The sequence below is a fragment of the Pipistrellus hanaki genome (assembly GCF_964339955.1).
Source record: "Pipistrellus hanaki genome assembly, chromosome: 14".
NCBI classification, from domain to species: Eukaryota; Metazoa; Chordata; class Mammalia; order Chiroptera; family Vespertilionidae; genus Pipistrellus; species Pipistrellus hanaki.
The window spans coordinates 28,411,948-28,439,693 of record NC_140516.1 but is presented as its reverse complement, the minus strand read 5'-3'; the positions used below and the strand labels follow the sequence as shown (position 1 = coordinate 28,439,693).

Below are 27,746 nucleotides of genomic sequence, written 5' to 3'. Positions count from 1 at the left end.
AGAGTTTTGCTTGAGTTTGGAAATGACTCATTATTCTACATGGAATAAATATATAAAATCCTTAAAATGGCCTAAAAGGCTCTATATAACCAGACTCCTCCCCTTTTACATATTTCTCATCCCATCCCTCTTCTCTCTTAGCAGCCACATTGGCCTCTCTTGGTTACTTCAGCGAGCGCTTTCTCACCTCAGGGCCTTTGCCTGTGCCATTCCCTCTTTATAGAACCCAGTGATTTGTAGGTTTAAAAGAATACTTTCTCAAAGAGGCTTTCCATAATGACACTCATACTCACGTGGCACCTTTTTCTTTATAGCACTGACCAAAATGTACAACAAATAATCACAAAAGTCTATAGATTATAGACTTTTATAATTATAACCACACAATATATAATCACACAAGCAGGGGTCCTCAAACTTTTTAAAGTGGGGGCCAGATCACGGTCCCTCAGAGAGCTGGAGGGCCGGACTATATGAACTACTAATTCCTACTGTAACACCTCGGCTGCGCTCACTGCCCAAAAAACCCGGCGGGCCGGATCAGACTCCTCTGCGGGCCGCATGTGGCCCGCGGGCCGTAGTTTGAAGACCCCTGTACTAGAGTAAAAACTCCATGAGGGCAAGAACCATTCTTTATTTGTACTCACCACTGTGACTCCCATTACCCCGAGCACAAAACCTGCTACCCAGTAGACACTCAAAAAGCAAAAATAAATGAAACAACACAGCCATTTGATTAGGGAACGAATAAAGAATGCTATTTTAAGATCTACCGTGGGATCTTGATAAACATTCAGACACCTGGTTACTGTTCATTCTCTCATTTCCAGGTTGCATCACCCACAGACACAAGCAATTTTGACAGTTTCCCTGAGGACAGTGACGAACCACCCCCCGACGACAACTCAGGATGGGACATAGACTTCTAATGCTATTTCTCTTACCTGCTTCTGCCTTGCTGAAGACAGCTTCTTTTCTGAGACACAGCTGCCAGCAAACCTGAGGGAGAGAGAGAAGATTAGTGCTCGGGGTCACCATGATGCCTTTGATCGATGCTGCTCCAGTAACCACAGTGGCATTAGGACTTATTGCTTAGACGACAGTAGCGCTCTTTACATGTTTTTCGTTTGAACCTGAACATAGCAGTTGACATGGTGGTCCTGAAGCAAAAGCCTCTCACCAGAAAAAAAAACAAAACACAAAGATGTTTTCTATTGTCGCAATGATCTTGCTTCGCTCCGACTCTAATTTGAAAGACAGTAAGAAACACTCCAATCTAGTAAGAGAGTCTACACCTTGCTAGAACTATCAAGAAGATAAAAAATAATAATATATAGGGTACGATAGATTTCTATGGTACAAAACCTGGGCTCTTCCCTTTCTTGAAGTGAGGGTAGTAGGATCTGTTACCGCGGGCCGGTGTATATACCGAACCAACGAGGACCACGCTTCTGTTGGTCACAGAGTTCATGTCAAACCAGTGCTAGAAGTCCCATGTTCTCATTTCCCAGCAGTGCTGATGACAAGACTGAATGTTACCTTTCCTTTCTGACAGATTAAAAAAAAAATTGACATGTTAAAAGCACAACTGCTATGGATTCTGCTGAGAACTCTCATAGCAGGTATATATGCGTTTTTCACAGAGGAATTGAAAAAAAAGCAATGTGCATGATATTCGTTTGTTTTTGATAAATTGGCATGACAGAGTGGGGAAAAAGCAATCCACAACCATTTCATATTTTTTGGAAAATAATTGTGTTTCAAGATGGTCCTGGAAATAAGTGACTAGCAGCCAATTGGTTTTTATTTATTACCTAACACACCCTCAAACTGAGGCTTAAAATATTCCCTTTTTTAAAGATAAACCCTTGGGGTCAGGGTGGGATGGGATGGAGAGGGATCAAGATTCATCCAAAAAATAAAAAATAAAATATAAAACCATATGGGTGCTATGTATATCTTTCATCTATAAATGTCAGTGTCTGAACAGACAACACAAATTCTACTCATTTCATGTGTAGCCAGAGACTCGAGCATTTCCACCGAATTTATCAAACCAAACTCCTGTCAGATTTTACTTATACAACATAGTCTGGGTTGAGGGAAAAAGGTGATTAAAAACTGTTAGAACTCGCTTCTTGTCTTAGGCCTGAACCCCTTCTCTTCTTTCTCCCCCACAAAAAAAAAAAGGAAGAAGAAAGCAAAAATCATTGAGATTTGTCTATTAGCCAGATGAGAAACTTTCCTTATGTGAGGTCAGGGAACAAGAAAAAACTTGGCCATATATTGATTAGCTGATATGAGTCCGTGTGAAAGTAGGAAGGAAGTAGAGAGGAGAACAATGAGGTGAACTAAATAGAACAAAAATATTACAACCCTGAAAATATCATACTCCTTAGAAACGGGTGGGTTTGAAAATAGCACACTGCTTTTGCTTTTTCCACATGGGGAAAAGGATCAACAATTCAAACTGAGTCTTTTGTTGGCATGCCAGCTGACTATTAATAGTTGTCATAAGCAACAGAACCACTGGGAAGCTTTTCCTAGACAAATAGCATTGCATCTACTCAGACAAATGCATAACCTTACAAGTTGTCATCCTGATTTGGAACTGTGTGTGAATTTGGCATAGTACATAGTGGTTTGCATTTTTCCAGTAGAGAGTTGTTTTGTTTTGTTTTTAAGTCAAACAAGTATAGACATTTCTGCTAAAATATATAAATAAATAAAAATATGTCCACCTAGATCATTACACTGTATCCAAGAAGACATATGTTATTATTTTGGTTCAAATTGTCCATACAAAGACTACTTTAGAGTATATCTTATCAAAATATAATAGTCTAAGAAACATTTGGAGAATAAAAGTATTAAGGGCATATTATAATTAGAATAAAATCAAATTAAAACTTTCATTCTAAGATGTTATTATTTTTGTGTTACTGAATTTTCCCCTCCCTTACAATTTCTCAGAATTGATCTAGTCCCCAAAATAGCCACTTCTTTCATCAGATTTTAGAATATAAAATTAAACACACCCATCTAAAGTCTAGCTACAAAAGCTAATTTAGAAGTTTTATATTACTTTTAAAATATACCATTTGACAGAGTTAAGGTTCAGTGATTTTTGTTAAAAGATAGAGTGGGTTAGGCGTGCTAGAATATTAACTTTACCTTAAGTAAAATAATCTGCTCCTGCAACTTTTCAAATATCTCAGTTGCCCCAGAGATTACCACTTACTATGGATTTTGGAACCGAGGTTCAAGTCTAAGACAACCAATATGTGCAAGTTCTATAGAGAAGGAAGCAGTAGTATTCAGAATCATGTACCTGTAGGTTGATTCTCCCACTTGTTTTTGCATCTTTGTTCATGTCATCTATGGAATTGCATTAGGATGTCTAAAGCAATCACCCAGCAATTAAAGTGAACTACACCATCCAAGAATTACTAACAGAGAACATTCATTTAATTTTCAACATTGAATTTTAAGGATTTAAATCTTGTCTCAATGAAGACACTAGGGCTAAAATTCATGGTCAGCTTCATAGCGTGTGTCTCACTTTACTTCTCAATCTTTTATGCCATCTGTATTTTCCCACACTAAAGAGCATCTGGGTAAGTTAGAATAGTGACAACCTGTTTGATTGGTTAACTGGCTTTCTTGTTAATACTTCAAGTATGGGAAACAAGGGCTTTCTGTGTATCTTGACTCACAGGAAAACAGAAAACTGCCAAGGAAAGGAACAACATAATAGTGTATAGGAGATAGATTAAATACATTATAAAAAATTATTTCTGGAAAATTGCTATAAATGATTTTTTTATGTTTGTACCTTCTTTGTTATTAATATATGAATCAGATTCATGTGGCATTTAAAACATTTATGTTTATTATATTCTTTACAAGTCCTAACTTTAATTTAAAATTATGGGATATGCATGTGAGCTACACATGTATAATATATACATTTAACTATTGAATTTTCCTTGTTTCGTTTCTAAATGACTACACTGATGGTAATCTTAAGGCAAAGGAAGTCAGCTACCATATTGAAATTAAGGCTATTGGAACTGATTTCATGCAATAGAAGTGATCTGTGCATTATCCATAACAATGTTTTCTTTCACAATAGGACCACAGACAAATATTTATGTAAATAAATATGTGATATTTTGTGGTACATATAACTTTTTTTAGTGTTTCACAGCGTTATTATTTCATTTTATTTGTACTGAATAATGTTTTTTAGGTCTAAGTAGACTTGAATTAATGTCATATTGTCAGTATTATTGAAAATTATGTCAACTGTACTGTTACTCATCTGTCCCATAGTTTAGAACACGACCTGGCTATCTGGCATTGTTGCAAGTGCCTTAAATTCATGGCATCCTATTTTAAAAGAAACAAACAAATTTGGTGTTATGCTGCATGACAAAGACAAACACACCTCAAAATGTTGTCCTTTCTTAGCTTGCTGCGTTTTACAGTTCTTTCTGCTAACAATTTATAAGCCTTTATTATATAATATTGATGAATTACAGAAATGATGAAGTCGTTCTCTTATTTCTGTTAAATGTACCAGAGCTGTGTATCTGTTAATGAGATACAGCGTCATTTCTGTGAAATGTATAAATGTATGTGCAGGTCAAATTAATATATGACATACTATCAGTCTGTACACAGGTATTCCTGTTTTGCTAAGCTGTGCAGATTCAGTTTAAAAGATTAGTACTACCAAGTTCTAGTATATTTTATAGACTCCATTAACAAAGGTCCAACTCAAAAGGAAAACTAGAAAATGACTGCTAACCAAACCTCGTTATGACACCAATGATGAAAAAGTACCTTGGTGCACCACTCAACAAAACAGGATGCTTTCTCTGAGTTCTTGTGTATGCAAATCATTTATGAGGCAAGTTTTCAACTGTCCTAGAAAGCTAAACATTGGCAGTGTGTTGTTAGCCCTCCTCTCTCTTGGCCCCTGCATCAACAGAGAGCCCTGGGACCTTAACAATGACTCAGAGGTTTGGGCTTTCCCAGTAGAGGGACATTTCTTTGAGCATCATCTATCAAATTTATTTCAATGTATGATGTTTTTACAACTGGTCAGTTCTTTTGTACTCTTACAGCTATGGCTACTTGATTGCCCTCTTACAATTTGTTCTACATGAAAGAGTTCTTTGTTAGTCAGAATGCAACAACTGTCATCAAATGGTCACTGACCACTTGCACTCTTTTGATGTAGATTAAAACTTTTTCATAAACTTAACCTGCTTTGGTTTGCTCTGTATTTTTCCTGCAGCTGTAATTGCCGAGTGCCTGTTGTATACTTTATAGAGTTGAAATAAAAAAAATAATTACTTTTGAACTTAGTTGATGTTTCATTCCAGACAAGATTCCACGAATTGATATATGTATCATACTAAAGTTGAAATACTGTAGAGGGCTAGTGAAGAATCTCACTATAGCAATGTAGAGAATACTTAAAACCAAGCACCTTACATGGAATAAAACCAAAGAACTTGTATGCATATATGCATAACCCATGGACACAGACAATAGAGTGGCGAAGGCCTGGGGTGGGAGGTGAGGGTGGACTAGAAGGGTTATGCATAATGGAAGAAACAAGGAGGGCACATATAATACTTTCAACAATAATTTTAAAAAAATTTGTTATGAGCTAATATGAGCTAATGAGCATTATGAGCTAATATAAAATTAAGCCAACTAAAAGATCCCAAATAGCCACAGCAATCTTGATAAAAAAGATGAAAGCTTGAACTATCACACTACCTGACATCAAACTATACTACAATCTTATAGTAATCAAAACAGTATGGTACTGGCATATTAACAGACACATAGATCAAAGAAACAGGGAGCCCAGAAATAAGCCCATGCTTATGTGTCAATCTATGACAAAAAAGGCAAGCATATGCAGTGTGGTAAAGACAGTCTCTTCAATAAATAGTGCTGGGGAAGATGAACAGATCCATACAAAAAGAAAAGAAATTAGGCCCCTTTCTTATACCATATACGTAAATAATCTCAAAATGGATGAAAGACTTAAATGTAGAATTGAAACCATAAAGCTCCTGGAAAGAAACATAAGCAATAAACTCTTTAATATTAGCAATATTTTTTGGTTATGACTCCTAGGGCAAAGACAACAAAAACAAAACAAAAGAACTACATCAAAGCTTTTGCACCCCAAAGGAAACCATCAACAAAACAAAAAGACAACTTACTGAATGGTAGAAGAATTTGCAAATCAGATATCTGATAAGGGACTAATATCCAAAGTATATAAAGAACTCATACAATTCAACATAAAAATATGATTTTTAAAAATGCGCAAAGTACCTGAATATATATTTACCCAAAGAGGACATACAGATGGCCAGTAGACATAGGAAAAGATGCTTATCATCACTAGTCATCAAAGACATGCCCCACCTGTCAAAATGGCTATTATCAACAAATCAGCAATCATGAAATATTGGTGAAGATGTGGGAAAAAAGGAACCCTTGTGCAATGTTGGTGAGATTGTAAATTGGTGCAGCCACTATAGAAAACACTATGAAAAGTTCTCACAAAAATTAAAAATTGAACTAGCTTATGACCAAGCAATTGCACTTCTGGGTATTTATCAGAATACTTTCAAAACACCAATTTGAAAACATATATGCATCCCTACATTCATTGCAGCATTATTTACAATAGCCAAGATAAGGAAGCACTCTAAGTGCCCACTAAGAGATGAATGGGTAAAGATGTGGTATGTACACACAATAAAGTACTATTCAGCCATAAAAAAGAAGTAAATGTCATCCCAATAATTTTTTTTTAAAAGAAGGAAATCTTGCCATTTGCTATAACATGAGGGTATTATGCTAAGTCAGTGGTTGGCAAACTCATTAGTCAACAGAGCCAAATATCAAGAGTACAACCATTGAAATTTCTTTGGAGAGCCAAATTTTTTAAACTTAAACTTATTCTAATGCCACTTCTTCAAAATAGATGCACCCAGGCTGTGGTTATTTTGTGGAAGAGTCACACTCAAGGGGCCAAAGAGCCACATGTGGCTCACGAGCCGCAGTTTGCCGACCACGGTGCTAAGTGAAATAAGTCCAAAAGAGAAAGACTAATACCTTATGAGTGTACTTATAAGTGGAATACTAAACAAACAAACAAACCAAAACAAACAAAATCAAAGTCATAGATACAGAGAATAGGATGTTGGGTTGGGGAAAGGCAAAATGGGTAAAGAGATCAATTGTATGGTGATGTATAACTGGAACATTTTTAAAAATATATTTTTATGGATTTCAGAGAGGGAAAAAGATAGAAACATCAATTATGAGAATCATTGATTGGCTGCCTCTTGCACACCCCCTATTGGGGATCAGGCCACAATCCAAGCATGTGCTCTTGATCAGAATTGAACCAGAGACCCTTTAGTCTGCAGGCAGATGCTCTATCCACTGAGCCAAACCAGTTAGCACTAACTAGACCATTTTTTAAAATTCTTACCTGAGGATGTATTTTTATTGATTTCTTTGTTAGAGAGAGCAAAGGAGGAGAGAGGGAGAGAGAAAGAAAGAGAGGAAGATAGACATTGATCTGACTGCTTTCCATACATGCCCCAACCAGGGATTGAATCCACAACCTAGGTATATGTGCCCTGACCTGAATCCAACCAGAGACCTTTTGGTGCATGGAATGATGCTCCAACCAACTGAACCACACAGGCCAGGACTGTAACTAAACTTTTGATAGGGATCACTTTATAGTGTATATAAATGTTGAATCATAATGTTGTACACCAATTTTACCTATAAATCAAAAATAAAGAGCAACCAATAGCCTTTGTACAATACTGATATTTTTGCTCTCCCAGCTTTATCCCTTGATGAAATTCTAACTACAATGAGCAACAGAGGAACATGTTTCCTATAAACAGTGTAACCCTTTCTCATAACAAACTGTTAAGATTTGCCACCAAAACCGGTTTGGCTCAGTGGATAGAGCGTCGGCCTGTGGACTGAAAGGTTCCAGGTTCCATTCTGGTCAAGGACATGTACCTTGGTTGCGGGCACATCCCCGATGTGGGGAGTGCAAGAGGCAGCTGATCGATGACTCTCTCTCATTGATGTTTCTAACTCTCTATCCCTCTCTAGTCCTCTCTGTAAAAAAATCAATAAACTATATTTTTTTAAAAAAAAGATTTGCCAAACTCAGTCTTGCATTTTCAAATTTCTTTGACTTTTAGCTAGAAATGACAAACCACTGCAGAAGCAGTTTCCATAAAGAATCAAAACAACATCTTGTAACAAGCTAACAAGTTCATGCAAAAATACCAATATACAGCATAGAGAATAAATAAATGACTTTTATTAATATGTTTATGCAGAATGTGTCTTTATACAAAAAGTCTTCCCACTGACTAGAGTCTAAGGCTCCCAAGAAATAAATAATTTGCACTGTAAAATTGCATCCAAAATATTCTAAATGTGTATAACCTAACAGTAGTTAGCTATCATTGAATTGTTACTTCTACCTGAAATATGTATCTTTAAAACCCATCTATCTATGTATATAAAAGCCTAAGCAACACCACAACCAAACAGATGACTGAACAGTCTGCGAGTGGTGGCCATGCCAGGCGGGGGTGAGGGGCGACCAAACAACTGAGCAGGTCAGGATGAGGGAAACCACACCGTGCATGAATTTCGTGCATGTATATGTACATGTACATGTACGTGTACGTGTACATGTATATGTATATGTGTGTATATGTATATGTATGTATACACATATATATGATTTGATATGTACACATGAAAATATACAGAAGAGTTTGCATATAGACTCTATTTCTTTCCATTACTTCTTTCAGCCGTATTACTAAGATGTCTTATTTAACACAGCTTTATAAAGATTCTTTACATCTTATAGGGCATATTTCCATCTTTGTTGTTCTTTTTAAAATTGTCTTAGTTACCACCCTTTTTTCCTTATATAAATATTAGAACCAAATGGTCGTATTTCACAAAAACTTCTTTTAGGGTTTTGATTCAAATTACTTTGAATTTATAAATTAATTTGGGGGAATTTATAATCTTTAATACTAACTTTTCCCACCCATGGTCACATATACCCATTACTCACATTTTCTAAAATGTCTTTGAAAACATTTTATAAGAGAACTCAGGCACTTATATATTTTTTTGCCATTTAAAGAACATCTTTTAACATATTATATTCTTGAAGTCTTTTATTAGCAGAGAGAAATTCAATTGATTTTTTACATATTGCTTTTATGTGTAGCATCCTTGCTGAAATTTTACTAATTCATTTGTTTATCTCTTCAGTTATTTCTAAAGATAATACTATCAACTCTGAATAATGAAATATTTTTATTTTATTCTTCCTCATTCCAATCATCAATTTATTTTCTTGAAGTTATAGACTGGCTAGAATCCATACGAAGTATAAAATAATGAAATTATAATTGTTGCTCTTGCTTTTTCCAGAATTAAAGTTTTACCATTAGATGTCTGATATAGCAATTCAGTTGCATAAAATATTTTTCAGCATATATTGGAATGGTCATATGTTGCAGGGGAACATGCTCAACCAACTGAGCCACAATGGCCAGGGCTCCAGGTGATGTTTCCATCAGGAAGTCTGAGCAATTCTGAGCAAAGGCAATCTGTCCCAAACCCCTAGCTCTGTACCAAAATCATTCAGGGCATTAAAATATATAATAAATATAATAAATATTTCTGGGCCCTGCAACAGACATACAAAATTGGTACCCAGAGCAAGGCTCAGGAGATGTATGTAAGTGTAATGTTGAGGTGTGTAAACGTTTGGGAAACACTAAATTTGGAATTAGATTTTAACCTGAGGCAGAAAGTGAAGAGTTTGAAACTTGAAAAGTGACAGATCTGGTGGGAAGGAATAGATGAACTGGTGGTGGATTTTTCAGTGTAGCCAAAGGGTGACCTACATTACACTGAACCAAGGGAGAGTGTTGTTAAAGGGATCATCATATTTATCCAGATCTCTACAACCAAAAGAACTAGGTGCCAATTCTGCAAATATGCATTTTTAACATGCATTCTTAAGTTATTTTTATCACAACAGTTTAGAGTTCTTAAACATCTTTTGGGGAAACTAGCACTTTAATTGATTAATACTTGCCTTTCAATGCCTACAAAAATAGAAAAGAATTCTATTCTTTTCTTTCTCATTCCTTACACACTTGCAAAGAAAAGCTTCATTAATTTAATTATCTACTTAACAATTTACTAACCTTAGCTATTAATAAAACCATAGTAAGGTAATTTTCTATAGGAATTTAGAACTTTGTCTGGACTACACAAACGAGAAATAGACCTACAGACTTCACAACTCTAGCAACTGCTTCCTTCTAAATTATTAGCAATTGCAAATGGTAATAGCTAACGATATTATCAAAAGGAGGGAGCAGGATATGCTTTTGATAGAAAGCTAATTAGCCATTAGATCCTCTGCCTGACACTTTCAGACCTTCTAAGTAAGTTTGTGACTAAACTGAATTTACAAAATTGTCTGTTTGCAAAATGCTTTTCACTTGTTTAGAGTAGAAAATTACTTTAAAAAGTGCTCTTCTTGTAAATGCACTTGGCTAGATAGAGAGACTTTTGTGAGATGATAATGGAGATATTGGCAGAGAGCATAGAGATAGTGAAAAATGTGGGCAGCGCTTAACCTAAAATAGTAATGACATTTTGAAAAGTTTCGTTGAGGTTGACTTGCTTCTTATTTTAGATTATAATACTAAAATAGTATTATACTAAAATAGTAGTATATAGTTTTATACTTGGCATCTAACTTACAGCTAAGAATTTAGTACATAGTTATTGAATTTAATATTTGAATATTTAGAATTCACGTTTTCATACATTTCCACAATCCTTTATTTATTTATTTTTTTACAAAAACCTTTCAGTAGAAGGATTTTTTTTATTATTATTATTAAGTTCAGAGAGAGGAAGAGAGAGAGAGAGAAACATTGATTGGCCATTTCCTACACACTCCCCAGACAGGGAGGGACCCACAGCCTGGATCTATGACCTAACCAGGAACAAACCCACCACCTCTTGGTCTGTGGGACGATGCTCCAACCAACTGAGTAACCCCAGATGAGGCTTGAGAACACCCTTTTTCTCCCAGGATTTCTCTTTAAGAAAACGTAGCTATCAGAGAAACTTGGGGAGCTGTTTGGAATTACTAATTTATTAAATGATAACAATGTATACCTGCCAATAATCATTTTGCCAGGTCCAGTATGTCACTTTATTAAATTTTCTACTGTTCTATATGACTTGTAATATACAAGTAGAACCCTGGGCTCTAAAGAAATGGAAGTGTTAGTGTATTGTAAACTATTATTTTACATAAGCATATAGGTTTATATCTTCTTTTTGAACCTGAAAACTTATCATTGTTAATACCTGCTTATTTACGTAGGTAAAAAAAAATAATATTCCCCGTTCCTAGCTGGTTTTTCTCAGTGGTTTTAGAGCATCATCCCACGGACTGGAGGGTTGCGAGTTTGAGTCCAGTCATGGGCACGTACCTTGGCTGCAGCCCAGACCTAGAAACTTTTGGAAAACACTTAATTTGGAATTATATTTTAACCTGAGGCATAAAGTGAAGCTGGCGTTCAGGGCATGGGCTTGTACAATAGGCAGCCAATCTATGTGTCTCTCTCTCTCTCTCTCTCTCTCTCTCTCTCTCTCTCTCTCTCTCTGTCTCTCTCTCTCTTTCTCTCTTCCCTCCCTTCCACGCTCTCTGAAAGCAATGGAAAAAATATCCTTAGGTGAGGATTAACAAAAATAATAATGGTAATAATATTCCCTTACAGATTTTTATTCTCTCTAAATAGTTACATGTGTACAATCTTTCCTAAGATTTGTTTGGCCTAGAGTTTTCCTATGATATTTATAATAACCTGTAGATCTTAAAATTTGTACCTGGTAATACAATGTAGAGCCTTTGAATAGAACTACGTTAGAACTACATAGACTGAGAACCTGCATCTCAGATTCTAACGGTCGTTTTTATTCTAATTGTTGAAGATATAAGTTATGATATGAATAAGATATTTTATAAAATACTAAGAAGAACAAGAGAATGTTTAACCTAGAGTGCAGCATAAGGAGGTGGAGAACCTGGAAAATCAATCTTCTCATAAGCACATTGCAGGATCAATAAATCATTTATAGCTTCCTACGAAGAATTTCAAAGAGGCCACCAGGGGGCAGCAGAAGAGCAAGTTTCTCCACTCGCTGCCAGACCCTGGAGACACAGCGGAGCCTGGGGTCCCTAGGTGCTTTCATCTTCCCCTCCATCGCCTTTCCTCTACCCCCCTTTAATTAAGTCAGAAGGGCCCTGCACTTATTTGCCCGTGAACTGACACAGCAAACCAGCAGCAGGCATTGTAGTGTGAATGGATTTGCGACCAGGCGAGGGGCTTCAGCCCGGATTACCCGCCCCGCAGCCGGATGAATGTGCTGAGCACAAAGTCTGCTCAAAGCCGAGCAAACGGACTATTTGTGAAAATGCCATCCTGGCTCAAGTCTGATTAAGACCTGGGGTCCCCAGGCCGTTTGATCTTCGCTCATCAAAGAGAGTCCTAAACAAGCTGTCCGTTTTACACTACTGTATGCTGCTGGCTGAGGGTGGTGACACCGGAGTGCAGCCACCGGGGGCTGCCTCCCGGAGCACGGGAGCAAGGAGCCCGGTGGCCTGGCTGCGTGCAAAGCGCCAGGGCCTGCAGCTGGCACAGCCTCCAGCACCCAAGCTGGGCAGGAACCTCAGGGCGCGACTTCGGGGTATTCTGGGCCTGCCCCACAGGCAAGTCCCCCACTTGCCTCCCTCCACTTCTCTATCCCTGAACTCCTCTGAAAATTGCTGTTTTGTTTTGTTTTGTTTTTGTGACTTGGGGTGATGAAGAATCCTTACACTGCTTATGCATCCCTCCCCTTTCCCGTGGAAAGTTAATACTTCTGTTTCTAACTCCTCCTCAGTCCACCCCCTGGCAACTCTTAAGTCAGGGCCTTGGGACATGACAGCGCGTTCAAAGTCTAGTCTTTTTTTTTTCTTTTTTTTTTTTTTTTTCACCACAAGGTCCCATTACCATTAGTCAGTTGGAGATTTAGCAATAGCTGGAAAATTCAGCTCTAAATCATTACAATCAATTTTTGTGAAAGAAAATTCCTCTCACTCTCTTGCTTTCCTTTCGGCGGCCCTGAGGGGAGTGGAGGGCGGCGGTGGTGGTGGTATGTGTGTGAAGACCAACACCAAATTGGAGAGTTCACTGGCCCGATCAAGGTCCAATATGTGCCAACCAGCTGGCAGCTGTCACCCTAGAAGACCCCGATACGCAGATTCCAGCCCCCAGCTCCTGACACCAGGGCACAGGACTGTGCTTGGCCATGACCCTAGGACAAGCTCCCGAAATCATAAAGGAGCTCCATGACATGGAGGAAAATGATTTTCCTACAGATTTGGAGACCGTTTCAAGAGGATATTGCATCCTGCTTTCCGTTGTTCCTGGCCGGTCTTCAGAGCTGGGAATGTCAAGTCTTTAAGGGGAGTGTTGGGGGGGGGGGTATTTGCACTCTCTGTAACTACACACCGTGGATCCTTCTGAGTGCCACCACATCAAGAAAAGTCCCCTCTGGTTTTTAGTCCAAAGTTTCTAGGCCTGGGCTCTGTTCTCAAGATTAGTTTTTAATATCCCAGTCCTTTAAAGCATTCCTTCCGAGCTGGGTTGAAAGCGACCACAGAGTCCGGTTTATCTGGGCTGGCCATCTCCACTGACCAAATCAACACAATCATTGTCAAATCGCGCCTCCTCTGTGTACTGAGGAGTGCAGGAAAGCCTAATCCAGCCTCTTGGGAGTCCTCACAGGGGCCTGGTCCAAAAACTCTTTTAACAGCACGAAGCGTATTAAGACCAAAATCTTTTCAAGGCCAACAAGAAAGTCATAATATATTTTTTTTCTTCACTAAACTCATAAAGGAGGAATCCCTACTATAAATTCAAGATTGGTACCAACAAAAATGTTGGCAACACTCGCCATAAGGAATGACATTCATGCAATGTTTTCCCAGTGAAGCAAAATTAAATGGCAACAGATCTGCTTCCTTTGATTTAATAAACAGATAAAATGAGAGGAGAAGGAAAGGAAGAGGGGGAGGGAAGGAAGGAGGAAAGAAAGAAGGGAGGGAGGGAGGGAATGAAATAAAAATGCAGCAGTCACATAAGAATCCCAAGTAACAAAAGTGGAAAAATAGTTTGCAAATGCCACAGTATTTTGGGAAATGTATTTGTCTGCTTGTCTTCCTCATGAAGGAAGGGGCTGATGAGTATTCTGTGCCTGGCCTACAGTGCTGAAAAGGTGAGGAAAGCACATATTATGGTGCAATTCCCGAGTTGTGAGGTTCTATTCCACTTTGGTAAACATATTTTACCTATTTTAAAATGTAATGCAAAATATTAAACTTATTGCATTCATTGTGGTCATATTTAAACCAGATCAAAAAAGAAGCCAGGGTTCCTTACAGAATTGCATAAACTGGGTTTAACAGACTAAATTCAACAGAGTCATTGGAACCCTCTTTCCCTTGTTGGTCACAAGTCCTGGGCCTTTTCCTATCTTCCCATGACTTAATATATGCCCAAAGAGAATCTGTTCAGAAAAAAATTTAACCTCCATTCTCACATAAGTATATTTGTTTCCCCAACCGGTCATATTCAATAGATTGGAAGCTTTCCATGGTCAGTGAGCCTGCCTGTAATCAGTTAATGTGTTGGGGGTATACTCCCAAAGGTACTAGGGTAGAGTTTTGCGTATAATGGGCACTCATTGAATCTTAATTGACTGCTGATGGAACAATGAACTTCACCGTTACCTCTGTACCCACCCTGCTCTTGTATCGCCAGGGAGCAAATTCAATCATGGAAAGGGTTTTCAGATGGAGACGCCATTGAAAAAGTAAAGGTTCCCATTTGGGACAAAGAGTTGGCTTGCCACATACTCGCCTGGGTCCTTCCTACATCATTTCTCTCCTGTACAATGTGTGAGCTTACTTTCCCTGTCCCTCTTCCCCTCAATGATTTGAGGATAATAAAGTCCTCATCTTTATCACACATGTCAAGTACCATGCCAAGCACAGAGTAGGAACTCAGATATTGATGAATTCATTGTTAGCTTTCAAATTGTGACAACTTCAGGAGCAACTTGGAAGGTGAAGGAGGAAGTATGACTAAGTCCACTCTTAAAATCCTACTCTTGGCTTAGCTCCCCTAACCAAATACAACAGATCCTGTCAGTGCTTCAGGATTATTAAGCCCTATCAGACATATAAATTCAGGAACCAAGGTTGAATTGAACCTTTCTTATTAAGGTTTCCCATAGGTTGATTAAATTATTCCACTTTTTTATGCCCCTGGACAATGGTTTTGTTTGTGAATCCAAGCTCCTAATGGACTAAATTTGTTATGTATTGACATATACCATATTTTGCAAAAAAGAGGAAAAGTGGTTGGTCTTCAGAGTGGCACAAGCATATTTTTAGAAATATGTATTTAAGATAATGGGACTTGAAAGAAGTATTGTCACTCTTCCCAAGGTCAGGGAATTCTTTCTCCACATTTCAACATCTTAAGAATTTAACACAGACTGTTGATTTTTTTTTTTTTTTCAATTACAAAGGTGTTCAACACCTTGATGACTGGCGTTATTAATATGCTGCAAGTGAAAATATGGCATCTAAAATGTCTTACTCTTTACCCTTTAATACCTCCCTGTCTATATAAGCGTCAAGGCAACTGAAAGTAGGGCCATATCTGCCCAAAGGAAACCTGGTTCATTGCTGATTCTCGATAAAAGGCATATTGACTTGTTTCTTAGGCTCATTTTTAAAAGTTTATATAAACAACCTCCCCCACTTTGTATCAAATTTTCCATTTGTTCCAAAAGTTTCTAGAGTGGTACGCCAAAACTAGATCATTGTATAGGTTGATACTAAAACCTAAAGAAATGTGTGCGATTTAATCCATGTTAACATTTCATGTGGAGTTAATAACAAACCAGTGGTAATTTCATGGGATGGGAAGGTATCAGCATAATTAGAGGTGTTATGTAGAATTGTTTGGCTCAGTGGATAGAACGTCAGCCTGCGGACTGAAAGGTCCCAGGTTCAATTCCAGTCAAAGGCATACACCTTGGTTGTGGGCACATCCCCAGTGTGAGGTATGCAGGAGGCAGCTGATTGATGTTTCTCTCTCATGGATGTTTCTGAGTCCTAGGTAGCTTTTTTCCTTCAAGTCAAGTATCTTGCTGTTCAAATAAACTCGTTTAAAATGGAAATAAGGGGAGGGGGAGAAGGGGGGCAACTACCTGAAAGGTAGTTTGCTAGCCACGTGTGGCTCTTTGGCCCCTTGAGTGTGGCTTTTCCACAAAATACCACGGCCCGGGCAAGTCTATTTTGAAGAAGTGGCCTTAGAAGAAGTTTAAAAAAATTACCTCTCAAAAGAAATTTCAATAGTTGTACTGTTGATATTTAGCTCTGTTGACTAACGAGTTTGCTGACCACTGTTTCAGCGTAACTTATCCTCCCTTAAAGACAGATTGTCCTACATGTAACAGCTACGTGCAAAAGAAGTTATAAAATTATTCTTCGTTTTACAATAATGCTAAATGACAAAGATCAAAACTCTCCAATCGGACAAGGTGTGCAAGGATTTTCATATTGTGGTGGTGGTGGTGGTGTTGTCAAACAGTGAGAGCAAATGACTTACTGCAATATAAAGATAAGAGCTGCATGAGCATACGACAAGTGAAGAAATTGATTTTGTTTTAAAATAAATTACTTCCTATGTATAAGCAGGACAGCATTCTTACACACCCTACTTTGTTGTTTCTATATACTGGTTTAAATCACAAGAAATTCACTTTCAGCTTCCCTTTTCCTGAAGCCAGTCTCTTCTCTCCCTAGAGGGGGTAACTCCTTGTCCAGGAAAGGTCTGACTTGGAATCAAACAGGCGTCCTCAGGCTTTGAGATATGAAATACTAATGGGAAAGTCAGGTGCTAAGCCTGAGGGCTCCTTATCTCCCCCGCACTCACCGAGGAGGGAGGACCCACGGGTGAGCGCTGACCGGCCGCTGGACCCGGCTGCCTCGGCCCCGGGAACTTTGATCTCGCCCGTTTGCCTAATCAAGTTCATCTACTGCCCAGGCCGCGCGGATTCAAAGAACTCCATTAAACAGTTGATTATCAGATGGTCATTTCCCTCTTCCCCCTCCGCCCGTGATCTAATTCCCAAACGCTAGTCTCTCGCCTCCCTCCCTAAACTTCCCATCAAAAGAGAATTAGTTCTTCTTCCTTTTAACCCTCATTTGATGTGCAAATGTCCTTCTATTTGCGCATTTTTTTTTTCTCCCTTGGGAGAAAGGAAGGGGGGGGGGGGCGAGGAGGAGGAGGAGGAGGAGGAGGAGGAGGAGGAGGAGGAGGAAGAGAGGCATTCCATGAACAGAAAGCCGAAGACCTCCTCACCCCAAATCTGGAAACCTAGAGTCTAAAGGGTTAATGAGCAACTCGCTGGGCCACCAGGCCCTCCGGGCTGCGAGGCTTGGATGGGGAATTTGTATGACGGACCAGGCTGTATCTGGGACTGAATATTATTTATGTGCACAATAAACCAGTCCTGGCGTAAGGGTGGAGGGGGGGGGGAGTGGAGGAGGGAGGGAGAGAGGGAGGGAGGGAGGGAGGGAGGGAGGGAGGGAGGGAGGGAGGGAGGGAGGGAGGGAAGGAGGGAAGAGAAGAGAGAAGAGAGAGAAGAAAAGTGCTTTTGCAGAGAGCATCACCATTCCGTTCTGCAGAAGCATTCCAGATCCCGATATCCCGACCCCTAAGCCTCAGGCCAGGCCAGGGCACCCGCGCCCCCAAGCTCCTCCTCCCCAGCTCCAATGCTCCCCGAGTCCACCCGCCCCCAAGGTGCGCCGGTCCAGGGGCAGGACTGTGCAAGTGAGGGGCGGGGTGAAGAGTGTCAAAGCCCCCCCCCCCCCCCTCCATGTACACAAACACACCCCTCCCGGCCCCTCCCAGGGCTTTGAAATCCCATCCCAGCTTTGTTGTCTCCCCCGGAGGGGCCGGAGCTATAAAGGCGGCCGCGGCGCGGTGGCGGCGCAGAGCTCCGTGCGCCCCGCAGCCGGGACCGGGGGACCACGGGAGGCTCCGGGGCACCAGCAGCAGCACCGGCTTCCTGGGGGGCCGGGGACCGGGCTTGCCAAGGGGACACCCTCCCTTCTCTCTCTCCCCTTCCCTTGCGCCGCGATGAAGGCCCTGGGCGCCGTGGGCGCCGCGCAGGTCCTGGTGGCGCTGGTGGCCGCGGCTCTGTGTGGCCCGCGCCCTCGGCTCGGCGTCAGTGCCGCCTTGAACTCAGTCCTGCACTCCAACGCCATCAAGAACCTGCCCCCGCCGCTGGGCGGCGCTGCGGGGCACCCGGGCTCGCCTGTAAGCGTGGCCCCGGGGATCCTGTACGACGGGGCCAACAAGTACCAAACCATTGACAGCTACCAGGTGAGGAAGGAGGGCACCGCGGAGATCTGGGGAGGGACGCCAGGACCCCCGGGAGAGGGGTGTCAGGGCGCGCCGAGCTGAGTGCATTTCGGGAACATTTGGAAAGTGCCTTGGAGAAGGCGAGCGGCTGTGACTTTTGCAGAGGTGGGCAGCAAAGGGCTGGGATGGGTGCATACAGGTTCAGGCGTGGGGGGGACCTGGATGCCCAGGCGCCTCATCCTCCCCGTCCCCCTCTCCCTTCCTTCCCGCAGCCCTACCCGTGCGCGGAGGACGAGGAGTGCGGCACCGAGGAGTACTGCGCCGGCCCCGCCCGCGGAGGGGGCGCGGGCCCGCAGGTCTGCCTGGCCTGCAGGAAGCGCCGCAAACGCTGCATGCGCCACGCCATGTGCTGCCCCGGCAACTACTGCAAGAACGGTGAGTTCCCCGGCTCCTCGGCGGCTCCTCGAACCCGTCCCGCCTCTGCTCACCTGCAGGTGGGAGGCTGGGAGGACACACCTCTGCTCTGAGCCCGCTGCGGGGCCTCGGAGGAAAGGGTCCTGCGCAGGCAAGGCTCCCCTAAACCAGGGTTTGTCTCAGAGGACAGATCCTTACAGGGGTCCTGGAGCTCTTTATTCCTCCCTACCCCCGTGCACCCTCAAAATGACTTAACAGGACTGCTGATCTTGGAGTGGATCCCCTCCCTAAACACTGGTCTGGGACCGCCTTGATGTCCATGGAGAAAGAAGGTGGTGGTGGTGGGGGGGGGGGGGGGCTGGATGATAGAAAGATACCCTGGCTGTTGACCTGGCCTGTTCGTTTCTCTTACAGTGCCTCTCGGGGCTCTCCCAGTCTGGCTTCTCTTTCCTGGTCCCAGCTGAGTGTTGTCAGCCACAAGACACCGATGTGCCTATGCTGGCCATTCTTAAGGGAGCTCTCTTGTTACCCTCCACCCTGGCGTCTCTTCCCTAACCTTCCCTGCCTCCGCTTCCTGCCACCTTAAAATAAGTCCTCCTCTTCCCCACAACCACAGATGCACTGAGAGTCAATGTCCCAAACAGGTAGTAGACTCAGACAGCCAGAGGAGACTCCAGAAATAAACTCAAGGGTGGCGGTCCTCCTGGAGGATCCAGTCAGGCTCCAGGAGGGACTAGCTGGGTCTCTGTAACATAGAAATGACACAGGAAAGGCACTGGTGGCGGGTGAGAGTGCATTCTTCCACACGGGGCTGGCATCGTGTCTGCTTAACCCAGTCTGGCGGCACTCACAGGGCACCAAGGGTACAGAGGTTATTTTTAAAAGCAATTTTTTTAAGTGACCGATTCCTTTTTTTCTTATCCCACGGGTGACATTAAAATGGGCAGAAATCTCACTGTCACTACCCCAGCGGGTAGGAAGGTACCTCAAATGGCTATACTTGAGGATGTTGACTGCACAGTGTATGCATGGGTGCTTCTGGCCACCTGTGGAGTTTGTAGGAACACTAGGAAGGATGTTGGGCTTGTGTTTAAGATCATGCCACTCCAGTGAAGTCCCTCAAGTCTGTGCAGGCATGCAGGACTGCCCTGGTCAGTGCTGTGAGTAGTCACATCGTACAGCGCAGGAGTTAACCACTATCTCCTGCTTCCTCAGGAATATGCATGCCATCCGATCACAATCATTTCCAACGAGGGGAAATCGAGGAAACCATTATCGAAAGCTTTGGCAATGACCACAGCACCCTGGATGGGTACACCAGAAGAACGACACTGTCCTCAAAAATGTATCACACGAAAGGTAGGTTCAGGGACCCCGAGACTCCTTCTGGGTTGTCAGCACACCGGAAGTGTCTTTGGCACCATCTTTATGCAGCGTTAGCCGCGACCATGTATTTCCCCTTTATCGTCTATTCTCTCCTAGGACTAGAAGGGTCTGTCTGTCTCCGATCATCAGATTGTGCTACAGGGCTGTGCTGTGCTAGACACTTCTGGTCCAAGATCTGCAAACCTGTCCTCAAGGAAGGTCAAGTGTGCACCAAGCACAGGAGAAAGGGCTCCCACGGGCTGGAGATATTCCAGCGCTGTTACTGCGGAGAAGGTCTGTCTTGCCGGATACAGAAAGATCACCATCAAGCCAGCAATTCTTCTCGGCTTCACACCTGCCAGAGACACTAAGCCAGCTGTCCAAACACAGTGGACTCCTTGATAGAACATAATGCTATGAGAACCTTTTGTGACTGTTTGCCAGCTCGGTCCTTAAGGAGGTACAACGTCTGTGGTTACAGTTAAGCATTCCAGTAATACCTTCTGAAAACCGGAGTGTGAAGAGCTTTGTTTCTTTGTGGAACTCTCCTGTCATTTGGTTGCAGTAAATTACTGTGTTGTAAATTCTCAGTGTGGCACTTAACCTGTAAATGCGACAGAAACTTCTTAATTATTTTTTTTTCCTAACGGTGCTGCATTGTCTATTGATCATCTTTGTTATGTAAATGTGTGTACACATTGATTGTTATCTCGACTCTGATAAATATTCTATATTAGATTGTAATAAATGATTTTTAGCTTATACTTCCTACATGCATAACCCTTTTTCCCTTTTGATTCTAGAGTCTAGAATGTGAGGAACGTTTGGAATGGCAAGTGATAGGTTATCTAAAATTTATCGTGAGAATACTAGTTTATTTTCTGAAATGTACTATCTCAGTGCTTAGATTACATATATATATTTCTAGGCTGCGGTAGTCCTCGAAATAAAATTTTACATTTAATACCATGAAATGTTACAAGTATAGATACATTTTGGCATTGTGACCTTAGAAGTGTGTGTGTGTGTTCTTCAGGGACAGAAATGTGACATATTTAGAGATAATCAGAGAAAGATATTGCCTAAGTATAGGGCAATATATTCTTCGTTGACAAGCTCAAATGATCATGGTGTCTGAGACTTGCATTACTACTTTCAAAAAACAGTTTCCAATAAATTAATAATATCTACCCAAATGGTTAATAACTATTGGGCAACAAAGGAAGTTTGCAACAAAAGTCATAACAGAGCAAAGGAATTGATAGTTAGCAGGAAGAGGGTGTGTGTGTGTGTGTGTGTGTGTGTTTATGTGTAGAAATACAGTCAGCAAGCACATGCAGATTTGGTACCAAGTAAGTTAATTCGAAGTATCTTAAATACTATTTCATGCTAGGAAGACTTGTTCTAATTACTTTTGATTTTTAAGAAGTTATTAAATACAAACCACAAGTCCACCTTCATTATCTTCTTTTCATCTCTTGCTAGGTTGAGCTGAAGATTTCAAATTTTTGCCTACCCTGAATTATGTTGATTACAATAAGGCTAGGGGCATATTGTTTAAAGGAAAGCCCACAGAAATGAAATCAAACTGGCTTTGCATTTTTACCTGCCAACTTTGATATTGTCAAACCCAATACCAGGGCAACTGTCTCAATTTCCACTTACTCTGTAATACACTCAAGTCTACATCAAATCCCCAAAATGCCGGGTTGAAGGCACTGGGAAGGGCAGGGACTGAGCAACAGGGTTCCTTAAAGAACGCAGATGTCCCTGCCTGCTGTTGTTTTAGCATTCCCGGAAGTGGTTCAATTTCAAGGGGCTCCGCCAAAGGGCCACAAGGGCTGGTTGGCTCTTCTCTGAGAAGGGGACTGGCAGGATGTCTGCTGTTACATTCCTTTTGTCTGGAAGTTTCAGCTTCCTCACCCTGGAGAAACTTGCTTTTTCTGCATGTGCTTGTTTTCTGAAGTGCCAGGAAAGCCCATTCTAAGGCCTGCCATCTCCAATAAAACACAATAGAGGAGAGGAAACAGGAAGCCCTTTCTTCCGAAAGAAGAAAGAAGGGCCTCTGTGTCAGAGGGGAAAGGAGGAGCTTTCAAAGGGCTCGGTTATGGAATCCCTTCCCGTCTGCAGGAACTGACTGCGGCCAGAGCATTCCCCCCTCTAGACATCTCGGTGCATCAATCATTAGTTCTGGCCCTTTTGGCTCCCCATCCAGGGATGGGGGTGGCAGAGCGACAAACCAATCGAGGAAGGACACCTCTCCTTCCTATCCAGCTGAGATGTTAGGAAGAGACAAAAAGGAAGTCTGCACAGTTATAAAGGTGAAGCAGGCCACCAAGAAAACTGTAGATATTGTGTTAACTCAGCTAGTTATAGAGGCTGAAAGACAGAAGTCAGATGACATACACATTCAAAAGGGGATCATTGCTGCCTAAAATGTGTACATGGCTTTACTTTTAAACAATTTATTGGAATGGAAAATATATGCACTTGGGAATGCATTCACAGGTATTTGATCAAATGGGAGCACGCTCTACACGCTGCCCAGCGTCTTGCTATTTTTAATTTTTTTTTTTACTTTGTGTGTCTTGCCAGTCACATTCTATGTAATATGTACACAGGTGCCTCATTCTTTTTAATGGTTGCCTTAGAGTACAGTATGTTGGAATGGGTATACCGTAATTTATTTAAAGGGATATTTGAGAGACATTTAAATTATTTCCAGTAGTTTTGCTATAACCAATATTGTGCCATGACTACAGAATTCTTATGTTGTTGTTATTCTTGTGCCAGAATACTTATAGGATAAGATAATGACTGATTTCTGAAGCAAAATTTAAAATTAAAAAAAAAAAAAAACATGCTTTTTAGCATAAGGACTGACATGGGTAAAATGTCACAAGCCTGCTTATCACTGTTCTAGTGATGATTAAACTCTTGTTAAATTGTATTAAAGGGGGAACAGAGAAATACAGGCTTATCCTAACAAGTTCACAGTAATCTCTGGCATTCAGTTAAATGTAGACTTTCTCTAATTCCTTTTATTTTAAAATAATTATTAAATAAAACCACAAACAAGTCATTCCCCCAATCCTTTTTCTTATTTTGCTAGAGGACTTAAATATTTCAATTTTTGTTTAACCTGAAATCTATTGTTAAGAATGAAGATGGAAATATATTGCTTAAAAACCACCACCACAGATATGCAGACTAAGTTTGATTATTCATATTTCAGTGTATTAAAAGTTTATGAATTTTTCCCATGGTAAATCAAATTGTACCAATTCAATTACAGAATTAGTAACAATTACGCACATGTATGTGGCTTGTGGGGTGAAATAAATTTTGCCCCCATGATAGTGCATGCATTATTCTCACACCTACACTCTAAGGTTGATATTCTCTTTATAGTATCAGTGAGATTATGTTTGCCCACATCATGCAGTTAGAAACCGAGGGGCCATGGATTCTACCCCAAGTCTGTCTGATTCCAGAGCCTGTGTCTCTAACCACTATACTAAGCAGCCCCCAGTGCTATCACTTATAGCGCTACCACATTTGTCCGGGTGGCATAAATTTTATCAGTTTTAGTATTTCTAGTCAAATTAACATGCATTGCCACTTATGGAAATTTCAGGTGAAATTATTCAATTTTCCTTCTTTTTTGAAACTATAAAATTAATTTTATCATGACACCAACTTTCTTTTATAGTCTTAAAGAAAAATAGGCAGTGCTACCATCAGACTTATAAAATGTATCCCATTGAGTTTTGGATTACAATTTTCATACCTTCTAAAATACTACTCTGAGTACAATACCGAAGTATGATACATTATCTCCCCACAAAAAAAGGCAGCAAAACAAATAGTCTACATAATTTAGAAATATGATGTTTGTACAAATGTGGGCCTGTCCTAATAGCAACTGTTTAAGAATAGTCAATCCTGTCAATAATCTCAGCCTACAATCTGGGTAATGCTGAGCACCTGAATTCAATAAACATTGAGCCTGTCAGCTTAGTAGGCTCTATGCTGGCATTTAGAAGGATGCATGCATTTAAAATTATGTTTACACCTTTAACATCAAAAAGTTCACCATTTAGCAAAACAATAAACAACCTTGAGAGATGGGGGTGGCTGGTATAGTGGTTAGAGACACAGTCTCTGGAGTCAGACAGACTTGAGTTAGAATCCATGGCCCCACAGTTTCTAACTGCATGATATGGGCAAATATAACCTCACTGATACTATAGAGAGAATATCAACCTTAGAGTGTAGGTGTGAGAATAATGCATGCACTATCATGCTACTTGGCATGATGTCTAGCTCATAGTAAGCACTCAATTTAGGTCTTTACTATTTTTGGACTATGAAACACTTTATAATAAGATATTATATCACACATTAAAAGCAATTTAATCAGCCTGTAGGTACCCTCAAAAAGCTTCAGGGAAGTTGCGGTATTTAAACCATTTTCTTCTCAAGGCCCTTTAATTCAAGGAAGATAAACCCTTTAAACTAGAGAGAGTAAAAGGATGCATGGATTAGAGCGCTACCACTTATGAAATCAGTATGGAAACCATTCCGCAGACTATTTCATTAACTTGCTAATGACTTCCGATCTACAGTAATTTGCACATGTATATGGCTTGTCAGGGTGGCATAAATTTCACCCCCATGGCCTTCAGACTCAGCTCTGTGAGCCAACTGCTTAGCCTCTCAGAGACTCCATTTCAGATTGGCTCAGTTTTGACATGGGGTTCACCTCTAGTCAAATTGGCCAGATTGGCCACCTGGATGTGAAAATATAAACATTCTTACTACATCCAGTGCGCCTTCAATAGGCACTTTGGTAGTTGTACAGGAAGGGTTGTGTAGAGACAGTTGCCACATATAGGTTATGAAAGATGAGGAGTTGGCAGGTAGGAAAGAGATAAAGGCTATTAGGGTATAGGAAAAGGTATCAGAGTTAAGCCAAATTACAAAGCTATAAAAGTAATAATACATACTATATTTAAAAGTGGGGTGATAACCCACTGTGGCTAGAGTATGGGGTATCTGGAAGGAGAACTTTTCTAATTTTTTTGTAATTCAATTTGTTATCGAGGAAACCAAAAAAGATGGAAAAAAAAACACACACACACAAAACTTCATTTTCAGCAATATTATGTGATGGAGTTGATGATGTGATTGAGACATTTTGTCTCAATATGTCACTAGACTCTCTTCATAAATATAATTTTTTTTTGCAAAAATGTTATGAAAGAATATTATTTTCTTTCCAGCAAGAGTTGTCATATCAGGTGGTGTTGGAGTTAAATTATCTTTGAAAAAGTTTTGTTGTTGACTGATATAATTAATGCATGGCTCTCAAAATTAATGGTGAATGTCTTTGTGCCCAAAAGTTGTAAATTCAAATATGATGTAGTTTCTCAATATTAGTAAATGTAAAACCACATTGAAGGCCAGTGATAAATGACCTCCTGTGGTTGCAAACTATTAAATAAATTCTACTTAAAAAGTATAATTAGCAGAAGACATGAAGCATGTCTGAGCAGGAGAACCCCATATTACATCTCACCACCTTTCACACTAACTTTATCCTGATGAGCCAACATGACTTTTAGAAAGACTCCTTATTATTGAAACATGTCACCTATCTGTGATACTCTGAAGTTCAAATGAAAAGCAGAAACTAGTTTGGCTCAGTGGTAGAGCGTCGGTCTGCAGACTGAAAGGTCCCAGGTTCGATTCCTGTCAAGGGCATGTACATTGGTTGCAGGCACATCCCCGGTAGGGGGTGTGCAAGAGGCAGCTGGTCGGTGTTTCTCTCTCATCGACGTTTCTAGCTCTCTATCCCTCTCCCTTCCTCTCTGTGGAAAATCAATAAAATATTTAAAAAAAAAAAAAAAGAAAAGAAAAGAAAAGAAAAGAAAAGAAAAGCAGATAACACGTAGTCTTGGCACAGGTGCGGAAACTGAGCTCTCTAATACTCTGCCAGTCAGTCCTGTAGGAACTGCCATTGGCATTGCCTTTTTGAAAGGCCGTTTCCAGGTATTTTTCAAATGTGAAGACTCTTTGATGCAGCAACTCAACTTATAGAATTTTATAAACAGAATCATTAAATGTCTTCAAAAATCTGCTTACCAAGACATTTTAGCAGCACAACTTAACAATGAATTAACTGTCCAGCTAGAGAGAACTGTTTAGATAATGTATGACATATATTGAAAATATTCTGCAATCATCAAATGCATCTGGAAAATGTTCCTCAGTCCCTTCCTTGGCTCTTTTCCTTACTCTTTCCATAAGGTTCTCAATATTTTATTATTTTTTATTTTGATTACCTCAATTTTTGCAGCTGTAGCCTCCCAGACTTGTGCTTTTAGAACTTATGGTTAAACCTGTTAGATGTTCTCCAAACCAATTCCTCTTTCCTCCTGAGCACATTTCCCCAACTCCCCTGCTGTCAGGATGGTCTCACAGGACTGAGTATGGCTCAGGGTAGGAGTCCCTGGAGACACTGCACTAGCTTCTCACCCATCTTCCATCTCCAGGGAGATGACAGCCCTGCAATTAGGTGGCAGAGCCTCCTAGCTCAGCCTCGGTTTCTAAATAGTAGATGCCCCCAGGTCCCCCTTCCCCATTTATGAGCAAGAGACAAACTGCAATTGTGATAAGCCGTTGAGATTGAAGTTGTTTTTTTTTGTTTTACTTTAACTAATACACACCTCAGGTTTTTTTGTTTACTTTACCTTCTTTATTCCCTTCTTTCCCCTCCCAAATTCTGCCCTCTTGTGTGCCTAAGTCAGAAACCTACCACTGCCCTGATAATAAGGGCATGAAACTGTGGATGCAAATGAATTTACAGTGTTAGCATTTAAAATATATATATTTAAGAGAGGAAGTGAGAGGGAGAAGGTGAGGGTGAGGGTGAGGGAAGAGGGGAGGGAGGGAGGGAGGGAAGGAGGAAGGGAGGAACAGAGAGAGAGAGAGAGAGAGAGAGAGAGAGAGAGAGAGAGAGCGCTCAATGTTGAGAGAGATTCACTGATCAGCTGGCTCCTGTATGCCCCCCAAATCTGGGCATGTGCCCCGACCTGAATGGAACCATGCATGACCTAGTTCAGTGGTTGGCAAACTCATTAGTCATCAGAGCCAAATCAACAGTACAAGATTGAAATTTCTTTTGAGAGCCAAATTTTTTAAACTTAAACTTCTTCAAAATAGACTTGCCCAGGCCATGGTATTTTGTGGAAGAGCCACACTCAAGGGGCCAAAGAGCCCCATGTGGCTCACGAGCCCTGGTTTGCCTACCACTGACCTAGTTCATAGGTCATT

At 40.8% G+C, this 27,746-nt stretch overlaps 2 protein-coding genes and 1 long non-coding RNA gene across 7 annotated transcripts in view; 2 read left to right on the top strand and 1 right to left on the bottom strand.

Moving 5' to 3' along the window:
* Positions 1 to 5,368, top strand: part of PRKG1 (protein kinase cGMP-dependent 1) — a 1,113,305-nt gene extending 1,107,937 nt beyond the window's left edge. For all 3 annotated transcript variants that reach the window (XM_084903443.1, XM_084903442.1, XM_084903444.1), the window contains one exon: positions 831 to 5,368. In XM_084903443.1, coding sequence (XP_084759569.1) covers positions 831 to 929 — 99 coding nt within the window. In that variant the 3' untranslated portion in view covers positions 930 to 5,368. The remainder of the gene's footprint in view (positions 1 to 830) is intronic.
* LOC311632253 overlaps positions 1 to 27,746 on the bottom strand; it is a 580,642-nt gene that overhangs the window by 271,901 nt on the left and 280,995 nt on the right. The gene's annotated exons all lie outside the window — the stretch shown is intronic.
* DKK1 (dickkopf WNT signaling pathway inhibitor 1) lies at positions 18,220 to 21,172 on the top strand. Its single transcript, XM_084903757.1, has 4 exons — positions 18,220 to 18,650; positions 18,902 to 19,064; positions 20,259 to 20,402; positions 20,526 to 21,172. Exons 1-4 carry the CDS (start codon positions 18,405 to 18,407, stop codon positions 20,777 to 20,779), a joined length of 807 nt encoding a protein of 268 aa, XP_084759883.1. The 5' UTR covers positions 18,220 to 18,404; the 3' UTR covers positions 20,780 to 21,172.

Excerpts from the sequence above, each read along its gene's own strand:
- DKK1 (XM_084903757.1), top strand. The coding sequence starts at position 18,405 with ATGAAGGCCCTGGGCGCCGTGGGCGCCGCGCAGGTCCTGGTGGCGCTG. Across the intron at positions 18,651-18,901 it reads AAACCATTGACAGCTACCAG|CCCTACCCGTGCGCGGAGGA; the intron begins GTGAGGAAGGAG and ends TCCTTCCCGCAG. Across the intron at positions 20,403-20,525 it reads AAAAATGTATCACACGAAAG|GACTAGAAGGGTCTGTCTGT; the intron begins GTAGGTTCAGGG and ends ATTCTCTCCTAG.